Source organism: Rhinoderma darwinii, chromosome 7 (assembly GCF_050947455.1).
Source record: "Rhinoderma darwinii isolate aRhiDar2 chromosome 7, aRhiDar2.hap1, whole genome shotgun sequence".
NCBI lineage: Eukaryota > Metazoa > Chordata > Amphibia > Anura > Rhinodermatidae > Rhinoderma > Rhinoderma darwinii.
The window spans coordinates 138,994,552-139,012,149 of NC_134693.1; the positions used below are offsets into that span (position 1 = coordinate 138,994,552).

Genomic DNA, 17,598 nt, shown 5'->3' on the forward strand with positions numbered 1-17,598 from the left:
CCACCCCCTCAGGTCCTGCACCAGACATAACTTAGTGTATCAGTTTGCCCAGAGTGTTCCTTTAAATCGGTCGCTGTATTTCACTGTAGTTTCTTTCAATGTCTCAGTGAAGGACAGGAGAGACATTTGTGCTGCTGCTAACTCAGAGAGACTAATACATTGTAACAAACTGCAGTTGTGAGAAGTAACAGGTCAGGATAGTTTTTCAGCCTCAAAATGTCTATTCACTGACAGGAAGCAAATGTTTTGCAAATGGAGAGAAATTTGAAACATTTTAATATACTTTATATTCCGTGTTCCTTTACACAATGATTCATCTTTATTGACATAGTACCGGCCCTTTAACTATCACTTTGGTGGAGCGGATATTGCTGCGTGTCTTCATACATGGATGAGATCTCGGAAACATTAAATCTGAATCTTGTTTTCTTCTTTCCTAGATGAGGGAGCGATTAGGAATATTCCTGGGTGAGCGGCCGCCGAGTATAGCGCACATGTCCCATGCCATGATGTGTATGAACTGCGGCAGCGATTTCACATTGACCCTACGACGTCATCACTGTCACGCCTGTGGCAAGGTGAGAGCCGCTGATCAATAACAATTATCTCACAATTATAAGGGTCACATTCAAAGACACACAAGGATGTGTAACTCCCCGAACACCTCCAGTAGTGATCTGATATTTTACTGATAAGTCCCAGAGCAAAGACACACGGGATCCTGGAAAAATAACTTCCTGACGACGAAAGAAAAGTTACTAAATGTCACATAAATGCAGGAGATGATAGATAGATATGAGATAGATATGAGATAGATAGATAGATATGAGATAGATAGATATGAGATAGATAGATATGAGATAGATAGATATGAGATAGATAGATATGAGATAGATAGATATGAGATAGATAGATATGAGATAGATAGATATGAGATAGATAGATATGAGATAGATAGATATGAGATAGATAGATATGAGATAGATAGATATGAGATAGATAGATATGAGATAGATAGATATGAGATAGATAGATATGAGATAGATAGATATGAGAGAGATAGATAGATAGATATGAGATAGATAGATAGATATGAGATAGATAGATAGATAGATAGATAGATAGATATGAGAGAGATAGATATGAGATAGATAGATATGAGATAGATAGATAGATAGATAGATATGAGATAGATAGATAGATATGAGATAGATAGATAGATATGAGATAGATAGATAGATAGATAGATAGATAGATAGATATGAGATAGATAGATAGATAGATAGATATGAGATAGATAGATATGAGATAGATAGATAGATATGAGATAGATAGATAGATATGAGATAGATAGATAGATAGATAGATAGATAGATAGATAGATAGATAGATAGATAGATAGATAGATATGAGATAGATAGATAGATAGATATGAGATAGATAGATAGATAGATAGATATGAGATAGATAGATAGATAGATAGATATGAGATAGATAGATAGATAGATAGATAGATAGATAGATAGATAGATAGATAGATAGATAGATAGATAGATAGATATGAGATAGATAGATAGATAGATAGATATGAGATAGATAGATAGATAGATATGAGATAGATAGATATGAGATAGATATGAGATAGCTAGATATGAGATAGATAGATAGATAGATAGATAGATATGAGATAGATAGATAGATAGATAGATATGAGATAGATAGATAGATAGATATGAGATAGATAGATATGAGATAGATATGAGATAGATAGATATGAGATAGATAGATAGATATGAGATAGATAGATAGATATGAGATAGATAGATAGATAGATAGATAGATAGATAGATAGATAGATAGATATGAGATAGATAGATAGATATGAGATAGATAGATAGATATGAGATAGATAGATAGATAGATATGAGATAGATAGATAGATAGATAGATAGATAGATATGAGATAGATAGATAGATATGAGATAGATAGATAGATAGATAGATAGATAGATAGATATGAGATAGATAGTTGCACCCCTAACAATAGCCATGGAAATGTATGGAAGAAAAATGTGCATGGAAGTTCCATCTTGTCTGGGCATCCTGCAGCACATCTCATCTGCAGCCTCATTCTTCGGTAGAATCTTCAGTTAGCAGCCTGCGTATTATCAGCGCTCTTAGGGTATGTGCACACACACTAATTACGTCCGTAATTGACGGACGTATTTCGGCCGCAAGTACCGGACCGAACACAATGCAGGGAGCCGGGCTCCTAGTATCATAGTTATGTACGATGCTAGGAGTCCCTGCCTCTCCGTGGAACTACTGTCCCGTACTGAAAACATGATTACAGTACGGGACAGTTGTCCTGCAGCGAGGCAGGGACCCCTAGCATCGTACATAAGTATGATGCTAGGAGCCCGGCTCCCTGCACTGTGTTCGGTCCGGTACTTGCGGCCGAAATACGTCCGTCAATTACGGACGTAATTAGTGTGTGTGCACATACCCTAACATTGTATCGCCGTTGGGCTTGTGCCAAATTGGAATTATATCATGTTTAAAATCTTTAATTATGCAGAAATGCTTCAAGCTCTTGTCCCTGTTTTGACAGATTATTTGCCGCAGTTGCTCAAGAAACAAATATCCGCTGAAGTATCTGAAAGATCGTCCGTCTAAAGTCTGCAATGGATGCTACGCGGAGCTGCGCAGAAGAGGCGAGTGCGACTCGGAGGCTCATGCAGGGCCCTCAATGTTGTTTTCTGTACCACATCACCACCTAGTGGCAATCTGTAGCTATTGCAGGTTAAAGCTATAAATCTGCACTGTATTTATTTATTTTTATTAATTTCTTGATATTTATATACCATCCACATGTTCCGCAGCACTATGCAGAGAATATAAATCCTCAGTGGAATTTATAATATAATTTCCTTACATTAGACATAAGCACCAACAGTAGCGCCTCCACAGGGAGAACATACAGAGGACGTGGTCACCCAGTCCTGCATTGTAACCTTAGTCTCAGTGCAGGGAAATGTTAGATTTTAGGGATTTTAATTTTGTTGCATAATATCCGCACTAACTTCTCTGTAATGTCTGACTGGTACATTTACTTTAATAGAACTGGCATCAGCGAACACTAATTCCTCCCCGCAGTTGCCGAGGTCCAGCAGCAGCAGCGCTTTTACATCAATGCTTCACAGTTTTCACCCGTCTGCCTTCAAGAGACACAAGAAAGTTCCGTCAGCTCTGATGGAGGTAGGGCCAAGGCTGTCTGAGAAAAGGCAAGAACTGGATGTGTATCGTGATTTGATTTCTTTGTTCGTATTCTGACTTCATAGAAGATGTTTGTAACCAAAGGAGCAATGGTCTCCTGAAATACTCTGTGCTGCTTAAGGGACCCTGCTTCTTCCGCTATGTAGCCCTGTAGATGCAGCCCTGTCCTCGCTAACATCATGACTGGACAGGTCACCACCTCACACAAATGTAGAACTCTCCTCTCCTGAAATACTCTGTGCTGCTGGGCGACTTTCCTCTCTCCCGTATGTCTGAGTCTGTGATCTCCCACTTGTCTTAATTTCCCTCCTCACGTCATGATACTGTCCCTGCTACATACAGCCCTGTCCTCTGTAACTTCATCACATGAGAAGACAGATTAATGATCACACAAAACCAGTTCACTACTTTCTGGAAATACTCTGTGCTGCTGGAGACCCTGCTTTTTCCACTATCTAATGCTCTCATTATGGTAAAAGCTGCGCATGAACAGATATAGTTATAATATAAGAAGTCAATGATGGATTCAAAGTGCAGCTCTGAAAGGTTATTACACTAATGAGAAGCCCTCGCTGGAAAATATAAATCACAGTGAAAGCGACAAATATATAAACATTTCATAGCAGCGACGTGTGCGGGAGAGAAGACGTCCTCATAGATCTTCATTTTATAATGCTGCAAAACGTGTTATTTCCTATTAATGACTTTCTCTCTCTCAGATACAAGACACACAATACATATATTCTCTTGTGCCTATTATATGATAGCGTAAAACATGTCAACTCCGATCACAATATTACAGTTTACATATAAAATGTACATGAGAAGTCACTAACATTACTAATCCTGTACAGATCCTGAGTTACATCCTGTATTATACACCAGAGCTGCACTCACTATTCTGCTGGTGGTGTCACTGTGTACATACATTACATTACTTATCCTGTACTGATCCTGAGTTACATCCTGTATTATACTCCAGAGCTGCACTCACTATTCTGCTGGTGGAGTCACTGTGTACATACATTACATTACTTATCCTGTACTGATCCTGAGTTACATCCTGTATTATACTCCAGAGCTGCACTCACTATTCTGCTGGTGGACTCACTGTGTACATACATTACATTACTTATCCTGTACTGATCCTGAGTTACATCCTGTATTATACTCCAGAGCTGTACTCACTATTCTGCTGGTGGAGTCACTGTGTACATACATTACATTACATTATCCTGTACTGATCCTGAGTTACATCCTGTATTATACTCCAGAGCTGCACTCACTATTCTGCTGGTGGAGTCACTGTGTACATACATTACATTACTTATCCTGTACTGATCCTGAGTTATATCCTGTATTATACTCCAGAGCTGCACTCACTATTCTGCTGGTGGAGTCACTGTGTACATACATTACATTACTTATCCTGTACTGATCCTGAGTTACATCCTGTATTATACTCCAGAGCTGTACTCACTATTCTGCTGGTGGAGTCACTGTGTACATACGTTACATTACTTATCCTGTACTGATCCTGAGTTACATCCTGTATTATACTCCAGAGCTGCACTCACTATTCTGCTGGTGGAGTCACTGTGTACATACATTACATTACTTATCCTGTACTGATCCTGAGTTACATCCTGTATTATACTCCAGAGCTGCACTCACTATTCTGCTGGTGGAGTCACTGTGTACATACATTACTTATCCTGTACTGATCCTATATTATACTCCAGAGTCACCACCAGCAGAACAGTGAGCGCAGCTCTGGAGTATAATACAGGCTGTCACTTAGGATCAGTATAGGATGTACACAGTGATTCAGTTTTATATGTAGGTTAATTATATGTGTAAAGTGTACAATGGTATGAAGCTCTGTAAAATCTATTTTCTTTAATATAAGCATGACTTCTCATATTATTATGTTTTTGTATTAAAATAAATGTAAACTTTGCTTTCCTAGTTCTCATGGCATGCATGTGGGCCGTCATGCGGGTGCTTTTAGTTCAGTTTAGCAATGCCTTTCCTAATGAAAGTGGGCACAGATGTAAAGAAATAGAGAGGAGAGGGGAGGAGGAAGCAGGGAAGAGTCTATGTATGTAGGTTGGTGACTGGGTGACAAAGTAAATTTTCCACAGCTTATATAATGGCGGACTATGATTGCACATCTCTGTTACAGCAGGAACAGCAGCTCTAGAGAACAAACTTCTGCTCTAACAAATTAAACACAAAGTTCAGTTCTGTGGAACTGTGGGGCGTCTGTAAAACCAAAAGCACACATGAGAATGCAATTATTTTGGTGGAGATGTTTTTTAAGAAACTTTCTGCATAGTAGCTCAAAGCTAGAACTAGATTTTAAGCAACAGTGACATTTGTGAGGTTAGTGCGCCTTTAAGAAACAGTCCGCATTGCAGCTCTATTGTGGCGGAGACGTAATCTCAGTTCTATTAAAAACAAGCAGAGCTGATAAGCGGTAAACAATGTTCTAAACATAATAGCGCACACTCAAGTCTGCCCACCAGGGGGCAGCAGCTAATATTTACATCCGCTTACATGGCTCTTGATTAGCAGTTATACAAATTAAGCACCTGGCAAGAACTGCAATCCCAAATTAGCATATTCATAACAGCAGACTGTAGGAATATATATAATTGTACCCGAGGGAAATACGTAATTACACGCCTATGCATTTCCAAGTGTAACATATGACACGTCTCATAACGGGTTTTTAGTACCTCGCACATTGCGCCATTGTGCGGGAACAGCTGCAAGGTAGAAGAAACGGAAGAAAAAAAATTATATTATCGTTTTATGTGGTGTCCCGATAAAGCTCAATCATTGTGTAATGAAAATTCTCCAACTAATCTGCTGTGTTTCAAAATTTCTGCTTGGTGTCAGTGAATGGAAACACACATTTTTTACATTCAGAAGCTGAATACTCCTTGCAGCGGAAGGTTTGCTACAATTGTATCATCTAGAAGAGTGGTCATCCCTCGCTGCTCTCCAGCCGTTGCACAACTACAACTCACAGCATTCCCTGACAGCCTGGGAGTTGTACTTTCCTTTGTGAGTTAAACGCATCAGCAACCGAAGGGTGTATTCACATATTGTGTCATATTGCGGTTGTTGTCATGGCTTTGCGAAAATCTCGCACTATGACCAAGACGCGTGAATACACCCTAAAGTTCTCTCCTGTCCTGATAGTTTGTTACAATGTATCAGTGCAGGTAACATGTATCAGTCTGGAGTCCAGGTTGTTTAGCTCACATTGGATGGTCCGGACCGGATACAATTGTGACAATCCCTCAGCTACAAATAAGGGGCACAAACACTTGTCAAAATCAGCAGATTGTCCAACAGAACTTTAAAGGGGTCCTCTGCTTTGTACTAACTTTTTTCCATTAGAGTTCTCCATATACGAGATGATCACACGATGTCCCACTGCCAGGACCAGCTGTAATCTTTATGCAAAGTCAGCAGCAAGTGTTTTATTCCCCTGCAGCGCCACGTCTGGAGAAATGAAGTATTACACGGTGTCCGTGTAATGCAAGGATGGGCCGGGTCCTCCTGAGAGACACTGGGGGGAATTTATTATCCTTTCTACTGCAGTTTTCTGATGTAGAAAAATTGCAAGTGGCCCTAAAGTTGCAATTTGCGCAAACAATAAATAAATAGACTTTTGAGGCTTTGCGCTTCTCATAGGACGTGGCCTTAAATGGCCCAAGAAATGTACTATACTTTCGGAAACGCCAGTCTTAATAAAATTTCCCCTGTTCTGTGTAGCCCCTCTTCACTCCGGCTAACTGGAGGTCCTGAACGAGAGGCTCCTCTCTATTTCCCTAATAGGGTATTTGAAAATGGGTTTTCTTAAAGGGAATGTGTCGCTAGAAATTTGTTTTTTTTTGTTTTTTTTAGTTAAACAATCATTATTTGAGTGATTACACATTGTTTTAATTTTTTCACAAGTCAGGAAATATTATAAATTAGATACTAATTTATAACATTTCCATGTGCTGGCCACTAGAGGGAGCAGTTCCCAAAATTGCAGCATGGTCACTGTGGTAAAGCAACCTCATTGATGTATGTTGCAAATTTGGGGTGGACACATTCGCTCTAGTGTCCTCACACAATCCCCCCTCCCTTATTCTGGCTAATGCCAGGAGAAGGAAGGGTTTGAATCTTCAAACCTCCTACACTGTGTGCCGCCATTTTCTGAGCGACTGCCCAGTGTAGGAGGATTAGATACAGTGCTCAGCAGACAGTATCACACGAACGTAATACACACGAACATAAATTACCTGCTCCTGCCGCCTCCGCTCCTATTCCTTGCGCCTTCGCTTCCTTGAACATATGGCCGGAAGCCGCGGCCGGAAGTCGTCATCTTACTGTCCGGCAGTGGCTTCCGGTCCACATGAAAATGGCGCTGGATTTCGCTTTGCGAACGATCTTCGCTTTGGTCTGTGTGGGAACGGCGTACGCTGCAGTGAATGGAACGGCCCCCGTTCGCATTCTCTGGGGTAGTATGTGCCGTATATCGACACATACAGAGATGAAAAAAAAAATGGCAGCTCCCATAGAGAAGTAAAAGTAAGAACAATGTAAAAAGTACAACACAAATAAATACAATTTATGTTAATATCATATTAAAAGCAATATAATAAAAAAAATAATAATTTCATGACCCCTTCCCTTTAAAGGAGTTGTCCGGTTTAGAAGAAAAAAAAACATTTTCACACCACCTATAAGGGAATTCTGAGTTAATAAAGGGGGGGTCCTCTGTTCAGGATCCTCATCTCTTGGTCAGAGTGGAGAGCGGTTATATAGAGCGTCTCTGGAGGACCTGTCCCGTCTAATGGACACTGTGTAATGCTTCAATTCTCCTGTGGTGGCGCTGCAGGAAAACCGAACACTTACTGCCAGGTTCCCCCACAGATAACGGCTGATCGCTGGAGGTCCCAGCAGGAGGACACTTTGTGATCAGGTCATTATCATGGCACCCTCCTAACCAGTAGGGATTGTCCAAAGCGGAGAACCTTTTTAAAGCCTATGGCCAATGCTCTTCTAATTTTCAGTGCCCGGTGAATGCCAAGCCTCTTCTTCACCAGAGTCGTCTGATCACGTCAGATGAGGATTTCAGTCGATTTCCCCTTTAGACTTCATTGGCTCAGAAATTTCTCCTTTAGATGCATTTAGTCTAGTGTCAGTTATAACAACACTATAACGTTATACAATCTGCAGGTGATCATCGCCAAGATCAGAAACCCCCTTAATCTCTGTTTCTCCGCAGGCCGCAGCGTCCGGAGAAAGTTCCTCAATTAGTGGTTATTTACATCGGTGCAAAAAGGGCAAGAAATACTGGAAGAAGCGCTGGTTCGTTATTAAAGGCAAAGTGCTGTACACATACACGGCCTGCGAGGTGAGGGGGCGCTCATCATCCGACACTGCAAACCAAGGTGTAAACTATATACTCCACCCAGGACCAAGACACAGGATCAGTGAGACGGCGCACCAGCGGACAACTGCTTAACTAGCCATTCCCTTACCAACCATTGTGTTTCAATGCCTCACTATTTTCAAGATCTCTGCTTGCTTTCAGTGAATGGGAGCATTCTTATTTACATCCAGAGGCAGAAACCCTGTTTAGCCCTAATATTTCTCACAGCTGAGGGCTTGTTACAATTGTATCCAGCCTAGACAATCCTCTGTGAGGTAAACACATCAGCAGCACAAATCTCTCTTGTCCTGATAGTTTGTTGCAATGTATCAGTGCAGGTAAAATGTATCAGTCTGGTGTGCAAACGGTTTAGCTCACAGAGGAATGTAGGCAGGATACAATTGTAGCGAAGCTTCAATTGTGGGAAGTATTAGGCATGTTACGTCTCTGGTTGTACCCACTATATGTTTCTATTCACTAACAGCAAGTAGCGAGCCCGAAATGATAACACAAAGTATAACATTGGAGAATCCTAATGTGTGGTGGGTGAGGGTATTAATCAGCTTCTACTAGTGACCCCACAACGTGTTTAATGTGTTTATACCCCTTGTACATACATTGTGGCCATTCTTTGTTTGCCCCATGGTAACATTGTATCAGATTTGAGTTTTCGCCCGCCCCTCCGTCTTGTGGTTCACGGTTTGATCCGCTCCATTGACATCTGTCTTGTTTCATTGACGCTTCCAAAGAGATTTTGCAGCAGCCGTCCGGGTTCCGGATTGATTCACTTTTATTTTTTTCTTTCTAGGACAAAATTGCCACAGAAAGTTTACCCTTATTAGGTTTCCACATTGTGCCTGACAACTGGGACCAGAACCCCAAACTGGGCACAGTGTTTCAGCTTTACCACAAGCAGACCCTGTTCTATAGCTTCAAAGCAGCAGACACCAATGCAGCCATCAGGTACCCGCCGCTCCCTGTGCCATCTCTGGTCCGCTGCTGCCTCTCTGGCCTGCTGCTGCCTCCTCTGGCCCGCTGCTGCCTCCTCTGGCCCGCTGCTGCCATCTCTGGCCCGCTGCTGCCATCTCAGCCTTATCTAGCCTCTCCTTGTTTTCTAGAAGAACTGTCACAATGTTACGGAAGAGCCTGCAGCTGTCAGGGCATGTTGAGAGTTGTAGTTACCCAACAGCTGGCGAGCCATGGTTTAGAGACCACTGCTATATACTGTAGGGGGGAGCAGAGGTTTCATTTGCACTTGGGCTCAGCTGTCTGAAATTGCCTAACGACCCCAATACAGTGGCATTGGTTAATCTCCTGGGCCCCTCAACCCTCTTTATTAGTACTTGTCTCATGGGGCTGTTTTTTTTCCCCTTTTGCCCCCTCAGGATTGAGGTAGGGCTGTTACCGCTGCATCCCCTATTGGGCCTTTAGATCAGAGAAAACCTAATCATAACGTAGGCTAGAAGGCTCTACTGTTTGGTGGGTGCAATGCCCTCCCAAAGTTCTGGAGGGCCACTACATAATGCACATTGTATTCCAACGTTACACCCCTCTACTCTGGGAACTGTCACAAGAATTCAGAAGAGCCAAATATATGTGCTAATTGTGCCCACTTAAGACTCTGCTCTTAAAGCACTGATCCGCTGGTAGTTACACCCCCTTCCTTTAATAAACCCCCGACAGTCACTCAGAAGGGCCTAATGTTTTGTGTCTAAGGGTCCTATGCAGACTAATTAGTTTCTATGGTTACAGACTACAAACAAACCGTGTGTAGTCAGATCCTGCAGTCATACATGCTTCCAACTGCTACCTACTTTTACATTTGGTAAGTTAGGGGAGACAAGGAATGGAGTATGACTGCAGGATCAGACTACACAGGGTTTGTTTGTAGTCTGTAACCATAGGGACACATAGCTCTGCATAGGAGCTGTATACAAAAAAAATAATATTTTTTTTAATAAAGACTGTTTACAAAGTAGGGGAACTTGGTCAGTCCAAACTACAAATCCATTTTTGAGCACATCCGTTGCACCATTCACAAGCATTAGGACGCTGTGCTGCAGGCACGTCCTGTCTCTTGCAGTGTGTGTAGAGTAGATTTCTGTCAGGTGCCCCGGACAGGTGACATTTTCCAGATTTTTGTCATGTACTCAGCTCAACCCTTCATCCTCCATCATTGTTCTTCCTTCTATACTTTTCCTCTTGTCTTTTTCTTGCCGATGATTGTGTTTGCTGCTTTTTTTATGTGGAGTGTGATCTTTAGCATCAAGAATTTGAAGGGGATTTAGGGAATATTCACATTAAAAGAACTGCAGTGTGCGCTATTCTTCAGTCAGTTGCAAAACTACAACTCCCAGTATACTAGGACGTGGTGGGAGGTGTAGTTTTGCAACAACTGAAGAACCACAGGTGGGGGCACTTCTCTAAGGGGATAGAACTACATGCAGACCAGCAAAACCAATCACATGATATATTACTGTGTCAGACCATACGATCGCATTAAAAACCTTTTACAGCAGCAGGAACGCTTTACTGCAGGCCATTGATGATTAGAATCACCTAATAAAATTCTCTTTCTTATTGTCTCCTGCAGGTGGGTTGAAGCCATTAAAGCGGCGTCCGTATTATAGCATTCGCTCACCACAGACTTCCAATGAACATTATCAGAATGTAAATTTGTCATTTAAGTAGCAAAAAATTTTTGTAAAAAAGAGATGATCGTCTGGCGGCCCCTGCTGGCTGCAGACTGGAAGTATCTCCTCAGCTCTCTACAGGACTCGTTTTAGTCTCCAGTGGAATGTATTGTGGGGGTCAGCGGCGCTCGCTACTAAGGACCATTTTGGGTTTAGAAAAAGTCTCTGTTCGACCTAAAAGGGACAATCTGACAACACCCCCACCCCGTTTACAGATGACATTTAGCAGGTAATTTTATAATGTTTTTATCGGCCTCTGTGGAGGCAGGTGCTTGTCAAGAAGCAGCAGCGGCGGCTATACGTCTATGATCGTTACGGGGGAACTCCACCCTCATCGGGATCCATGATCAGGACAGAACGGCTTCTTACAGAGTCCACCCAACCAGTCTATGCACTAAGACATATGGGATTGTTTCAATGGTGGAGTTCCCCTTTAAGCAACCTGATTAACCTCTATGAGATAAATCTATCAAACCTCATATGGCTCATGTTGTATTCTCACGTCACGGTTATCTACTGGAGGAATAGGGAAACTAGATCCTACAGCAAGAGCAGTCCTGCCCCTTTAATAAAACCCACGTCTTCCTCTTTGATGCTGGATATGTTAAGGTATAAACCACTAATGGAAGCCCATAGTAGTCACCCAGCTTTCTACAAACCCTGAATGAAATATAAACCGCTGCATTGCTATGCAGTTACATTACCCATCCCCCTTCAACCAGCGCTCTGCCTGTGTATCTAGAGTGAGGACATTATATTCATGAACCAGGAAGCTCAGGATGAAGATCACTATAGATCCCTCACAGGTGGAGGGTGCTGCAGTGCATGTAGGACACACAAAACAATACTGAATCTATTACAGCAAGCCATGGAGACTCGCAAGCCAGTTAAGGCATGCTGGCACTAGTAGTCCCCCCCCCCCCACCCCCCAATGGTTTCCATGATACATCAACTGTATTCCTATGACAAGTGCATTGCAAACACCCGTGATTTTTCCGTTATAAAAGCGAGCTCTGCTATGCCGCTGTTTACAGAGAACTTTCTATTCGATACAATACGAAAGCCTTAAAAACGACTTGTTGGTTCTTTGCAGCCGATTGTAATATTACGAGGTGAATCCGGCTGTGCGTTCACTTAAGAATCTGAAGGTCTGTAAGAATTATCTGTATAAATAAATATGTTTAACGATGTGGTAATTATAAAGACCGTGTGCGCGTGGCTCTTTAAATAATTACATATTCAGGGTAAAAAAAAGAAAATACAAAATATCCATATACATATATTTTTATTACATTTTATTTATTTTCAATTTACTGACTTTAACATCAACAAACTGGACTTAAAAAGAACGGATTAACCCCTGAAGTCCAAAGCTTTGTAAACTCCAAAAGTCAACCGTTGTCTTTGCTGCACCTCTGAATTAAAGGGATTGTCCAGTTTGGAAAACCAGAATTCCAGAATAAAATGTCACATTGCTCCCAGATATTTCAAGGGATTGAAACTTTGATTTCTCTGTAGCTTACAAGCCTGCAAGTACATCAGCCCATCCCACATGAACGCCCTCGTGACCCATCTATTTCCAGAGGAGGGCAGAGATTTGTACAGGTGTAGAAATGGCCACACAGATGCCCACGTCAAAGAATGCAGGGAATAGAAGTTCAATGGAGATGAAATTGAGGATGGAAGACCAGATAGGGCAGTGCCCTCTTATGATCTATTACATGGTCTGCTTTATAAAAAACACTGGAGCTCACATATTCAGGACAACTGCGCGGAACACATTTCTGCCTCACAAAAGTAATTGCCAGTTTTTAAGGCAATTGACCGGACAAGGCTAAGTATCCTTGTTATATCAGCACCACTACAATACTGCCCCCTACATACAAGAATATAACCACTACAATACTGCCCCCTACATACAAGAATATAACCACTATAATACTGCCCCCTACATACAAGAATATAACTACTATAATACTGCTCCTATATACAAGAATATAACTACTATAATACTGCTCCCATATACAAGAATATATCTACTATAACACTGCCCCCTACATACAAGAATATAACTACTATAATACTGCCCCTTATATACAAGAATATATCTACTATAATACTGCCCTGTATACAAGAATATAACTACTATAATAGTGCTCCTATATACAAGACTATAACTACTATAATACTGCCCCCTATATACAAGAATATAACTACTATAATACTGCTCCCATATACAAGAATATATCTACTATAATACTGCCCCCTACATACAAGAATATAACTACTATAATACTGCTCCTATATACAAGAATAGAACTACTATAATACTGCTCCCATATACAAGAATATATCTACTATAACACTGCCCCCTACATACAAGAATATAACTACTATAATACTGCCCCTTATATACAAGAATATATCTACTATAATACTGCCCTGTATACAAGAATATAACTACTATAATAGTGCTCCTATATACAAGACTATAACTACTATAATACTGCCCCCTATATACAAGAATATAACTACTATAATACTGCTCCCATATACAAGAATATATCTACTATAATACTGCCCCCTATATACAAGAATATAACTACTATAATACTGCCCCCTATATACAAGAATATAACTACTATAATACTGTCCCTATATACAAGAATATAACTACTGTAATACTGCTCCCTATATACAAGAATATAACTACTATAATACTGCCCCTATATACAAGAATATAACTACTATAATACTGCCCCTATATACAAGAATATAACTACTATAATACTGCTCCTATATACAGGAATATAACTACTATAATACTGCCCCCTATATACAAGAATATAACTACTATAATACTGCTCTTATATACAAGACTATAACTACTATAATACTGCTCCTATATACAAGAATATAACTACTATAATACTGCTCCTATATACAAGACTATAACTACTATAATACTGCCCCCTATATACAAGAATATAACTACTATAATACTGCCAGTATATACAAGAATATAACTACTATAATACTGCCTCCTATATACAAGAATATAACTACTATAATACTGCTCCTATATACAAGAATATAACTACTATAATACTGCCTCCTATATACAAGAATATAACTACTATAATACTACCCCTATATACAAGAATATAACTACTATAATACTGCCCCTATATACAAGAATATAACTACTATAATACTGCTCCTATATACAGGAATATAACTACTATAATACTGCCCCCTATATACAAGAATATAACTACTATAATACTGCTCTTATATACAAGACTATAACTACTATAATACTGCTCCTATATACAAGAATATAACTACTATAATACTGCTCCTATATACAAGACTATAACTACTATAATACTGCCCCCTATATACAAGAATATAACTACTATAATACTGCCAGTATATACAAGAATATAACTACTATAATACTGCCTCCTATATACAAGAATATAACTACTATAATACTGCTCCTATATACAAGAATATAACTACTATAATACTGCCTCCTATATACAAGAATATAACTACTATAATACTGCCCCTATATACAAGAATATAACTACCATAATACTGCCTCCTATATACAAGAATATAACTACTATAATACTGTCCCCTATATACAAGAATATAACTACTATAATACTGCTCCTATATACAAGAATATAACTACTATAATACTGCCCCTATATACAAGAATATAACTACCATAATACTGCCTCCTATATACAAGAATATAACTACTATAATACTGTCCCCTATATACAAGAATATAACTACTATAATACTGTCCCCTATATACAAGAATATAACTACTATAATACTGCCCCCTATATACAAGAATATAACTACTATAATACTGCTCCTATATACAAGAATATAACCACTATAATACTGCTCCTATATACAAGAATATAACCACTATAATACTGCTCCTACATACAAGAATATAACTACTATAATACTGCCCCTACATACAAGAATATAACCACTATAATACTGCCCCCTACATACAAGAATATAACCACTATAATACTGCCCCCTACATACAAGAATATAACTACTATAATACTGCTCCTATATACAAGAATATAACTACTATAATACTACTCCTATATACAAGAATATAACTACTATAATACTGCCCCCTATATACAAGAATATAACTACTATAATACTGCCCCTATATACAGGAATATAACTACTATAATACTGCTCCCTATATACAAGAATATAACTACTATAATACTGCCCCCTACATACAAGAATATAACTACTATAATACTGCCCCTATATACAGGAATATAACTACTATAATACTGCTCCCTATATACAAGAATATAACTACTATAATACTGCCCCCTACATACAAGAATATAACCACTATAATACTGCCCCCTACATACAAGAATATAACCACTATAATACTGCCCCCTACATACAAGAATATAACTACTATAATACTGCTCCTATATACAAGAATATAACTACTATAATACTACTCCTATATACAAGAATATAACTACTATAATACTGCCCCCTATATACAAGAATATAACTACTATAATACTGCCCCTATATACAAGAATATAACTACTATAATACTGCCCCTATATACAAGAATATAACTACTATAATACTGCCCCTATATACAAGAATATAACTACTATAATACTGCCCCCTAAATACAAGAATATAACTACTATAATACTGCCCCTATACACAAGAATATAACTTCTATAATACTGCTCCTATATACAAGAATATATAACTACTATAATACTGCCCTCTATATACAAGAATATAACTACTATAATACTGCTCCTATATACAAGAATATAACTACTATAATACTGCCCCTATATACAAGAATATAACTACTATAATACTGCCCCTATATACAAGAATATAACTACTATAATACTGCCCCTATACACAAGAATATAACTTCTATAATACTGCTCCTATATACAAGAATATATAACTACTATAATACTGTCCCCTATATACAAGAATATAACTACTATAATACTGCTCCTATATACAAGAATATAATTACTATAATACTGCCCCCTATATACAAGAATATAATTACTATAATACTGCCCCCTATATACAAGAATATAACTACTATAATACTGCCCCTATATACAAGAATATAACTACTATAATACTGCTCCTATATACAAGAATATAACTACTATAATACTGCCCCTATATACAAGAATATAACTACTATAATACTGCTCCTATATACAAGAATATAACTACTATAATACTGCCCCTATATACAAGAATATAACTACTATAATACTGCCCCTATATACAAGAATATAACTACTATAATACTGCCTCCTATATACAAGAATATAACTACTATAATACTGCCCCTATATACAAGAATATAACTACTATAATACTGCCCCCTATATACAAGAATATAACTACTATAATATTTCCCCTATATACAAGAATATAACTACTATAATACTGCCCCCTATATACAAGAATATAACTACTATAATACTGCTCCTATATACAAGAATATAACTACTATAATACTGCCCCCTATATACAAGAATATAACTACTATAATACTGCCCCTATATACAAGAATATAACTACTATAATACTGCTCCTATATACAAGAATATAACTACTATAATACTGCCCCTATATACAAGAATATAACTATTATAATACTGCCCCCTATATACAAGAATATAACTAGTATAATACTGCCCCCTATATACAAGAATATAACTACTATAATACTGCTCCTATATACAAGAATATAACTACTATGATACTGCCCCTATATACAAGAATATAACTACTATAATACTGCCCCTATATACAAGAATATAACTACTATAATACTGCCCCTATATACAAGAATATAACTACTATAATACTGCCCCCTATATACAAGAATATAACTAGTATAATACTGGCCCCTACATACAAGAATATAACTACTATAATACTGCCCCTATATACAAGAATATAACTACTATAATACTGGCCCCTACATACAGTAATATAACTACTATAATACTGCCCCCTATATACCAGAATATAACTACTATAATACTGCTCATATATACAAGAATATAACTAGTATAATACTGCCCCTATATACAAGAATATTTCCAGCAA

At 38.6% G+C, this 17,598-nt stretch overlaps 1 protein-coding gene across 2 annotated transcripts in view; it reads left to right on the forward strand.

Moving 5' to 3' along the window:
- The window catches only part of FGD5 (FYVE, RhoGEF and PH domain containing 5), a 112,601-nt gene extending 100,004 nt beyond the window's left edge, over window positions 1-12,597 (forward strand). The window contains exons 16-21 of one of the 2 annotated variants that reach the window (XM_075831832.1): window positions 441-578; window positions 2,612-2,714; window positions 3,122-3,258; window positions 8,570-8,698; window positions 9,525-9,679; window positions 11,310-12,597. In XM_075831832.1, coding sequence (XP_075687947.1) covers window positions 441-578; window positions 2,612-2,714; window positions 3,122-3,258; window positions 8,570-8,698; window positions 9,525-9,679; window positions 11,310-11,346 — 699 coding nt within the window. In that variant the 3' untranslated portion in view covers window positions 11,347-12,597. The remainder of the gene's footprint in view (window positions 1-440; window positions 579-2,611; window positions 2,715-3,121; window positions 3,259-8,569; window positions 8,699-9,524; window positions 9,680-11,309) is intronic. The other variant, XM_075831833.1, reaches the window with a different exon arrangement.
- Window positions 12,598-17,598: the final 5,001 nt, after the last annotated feature.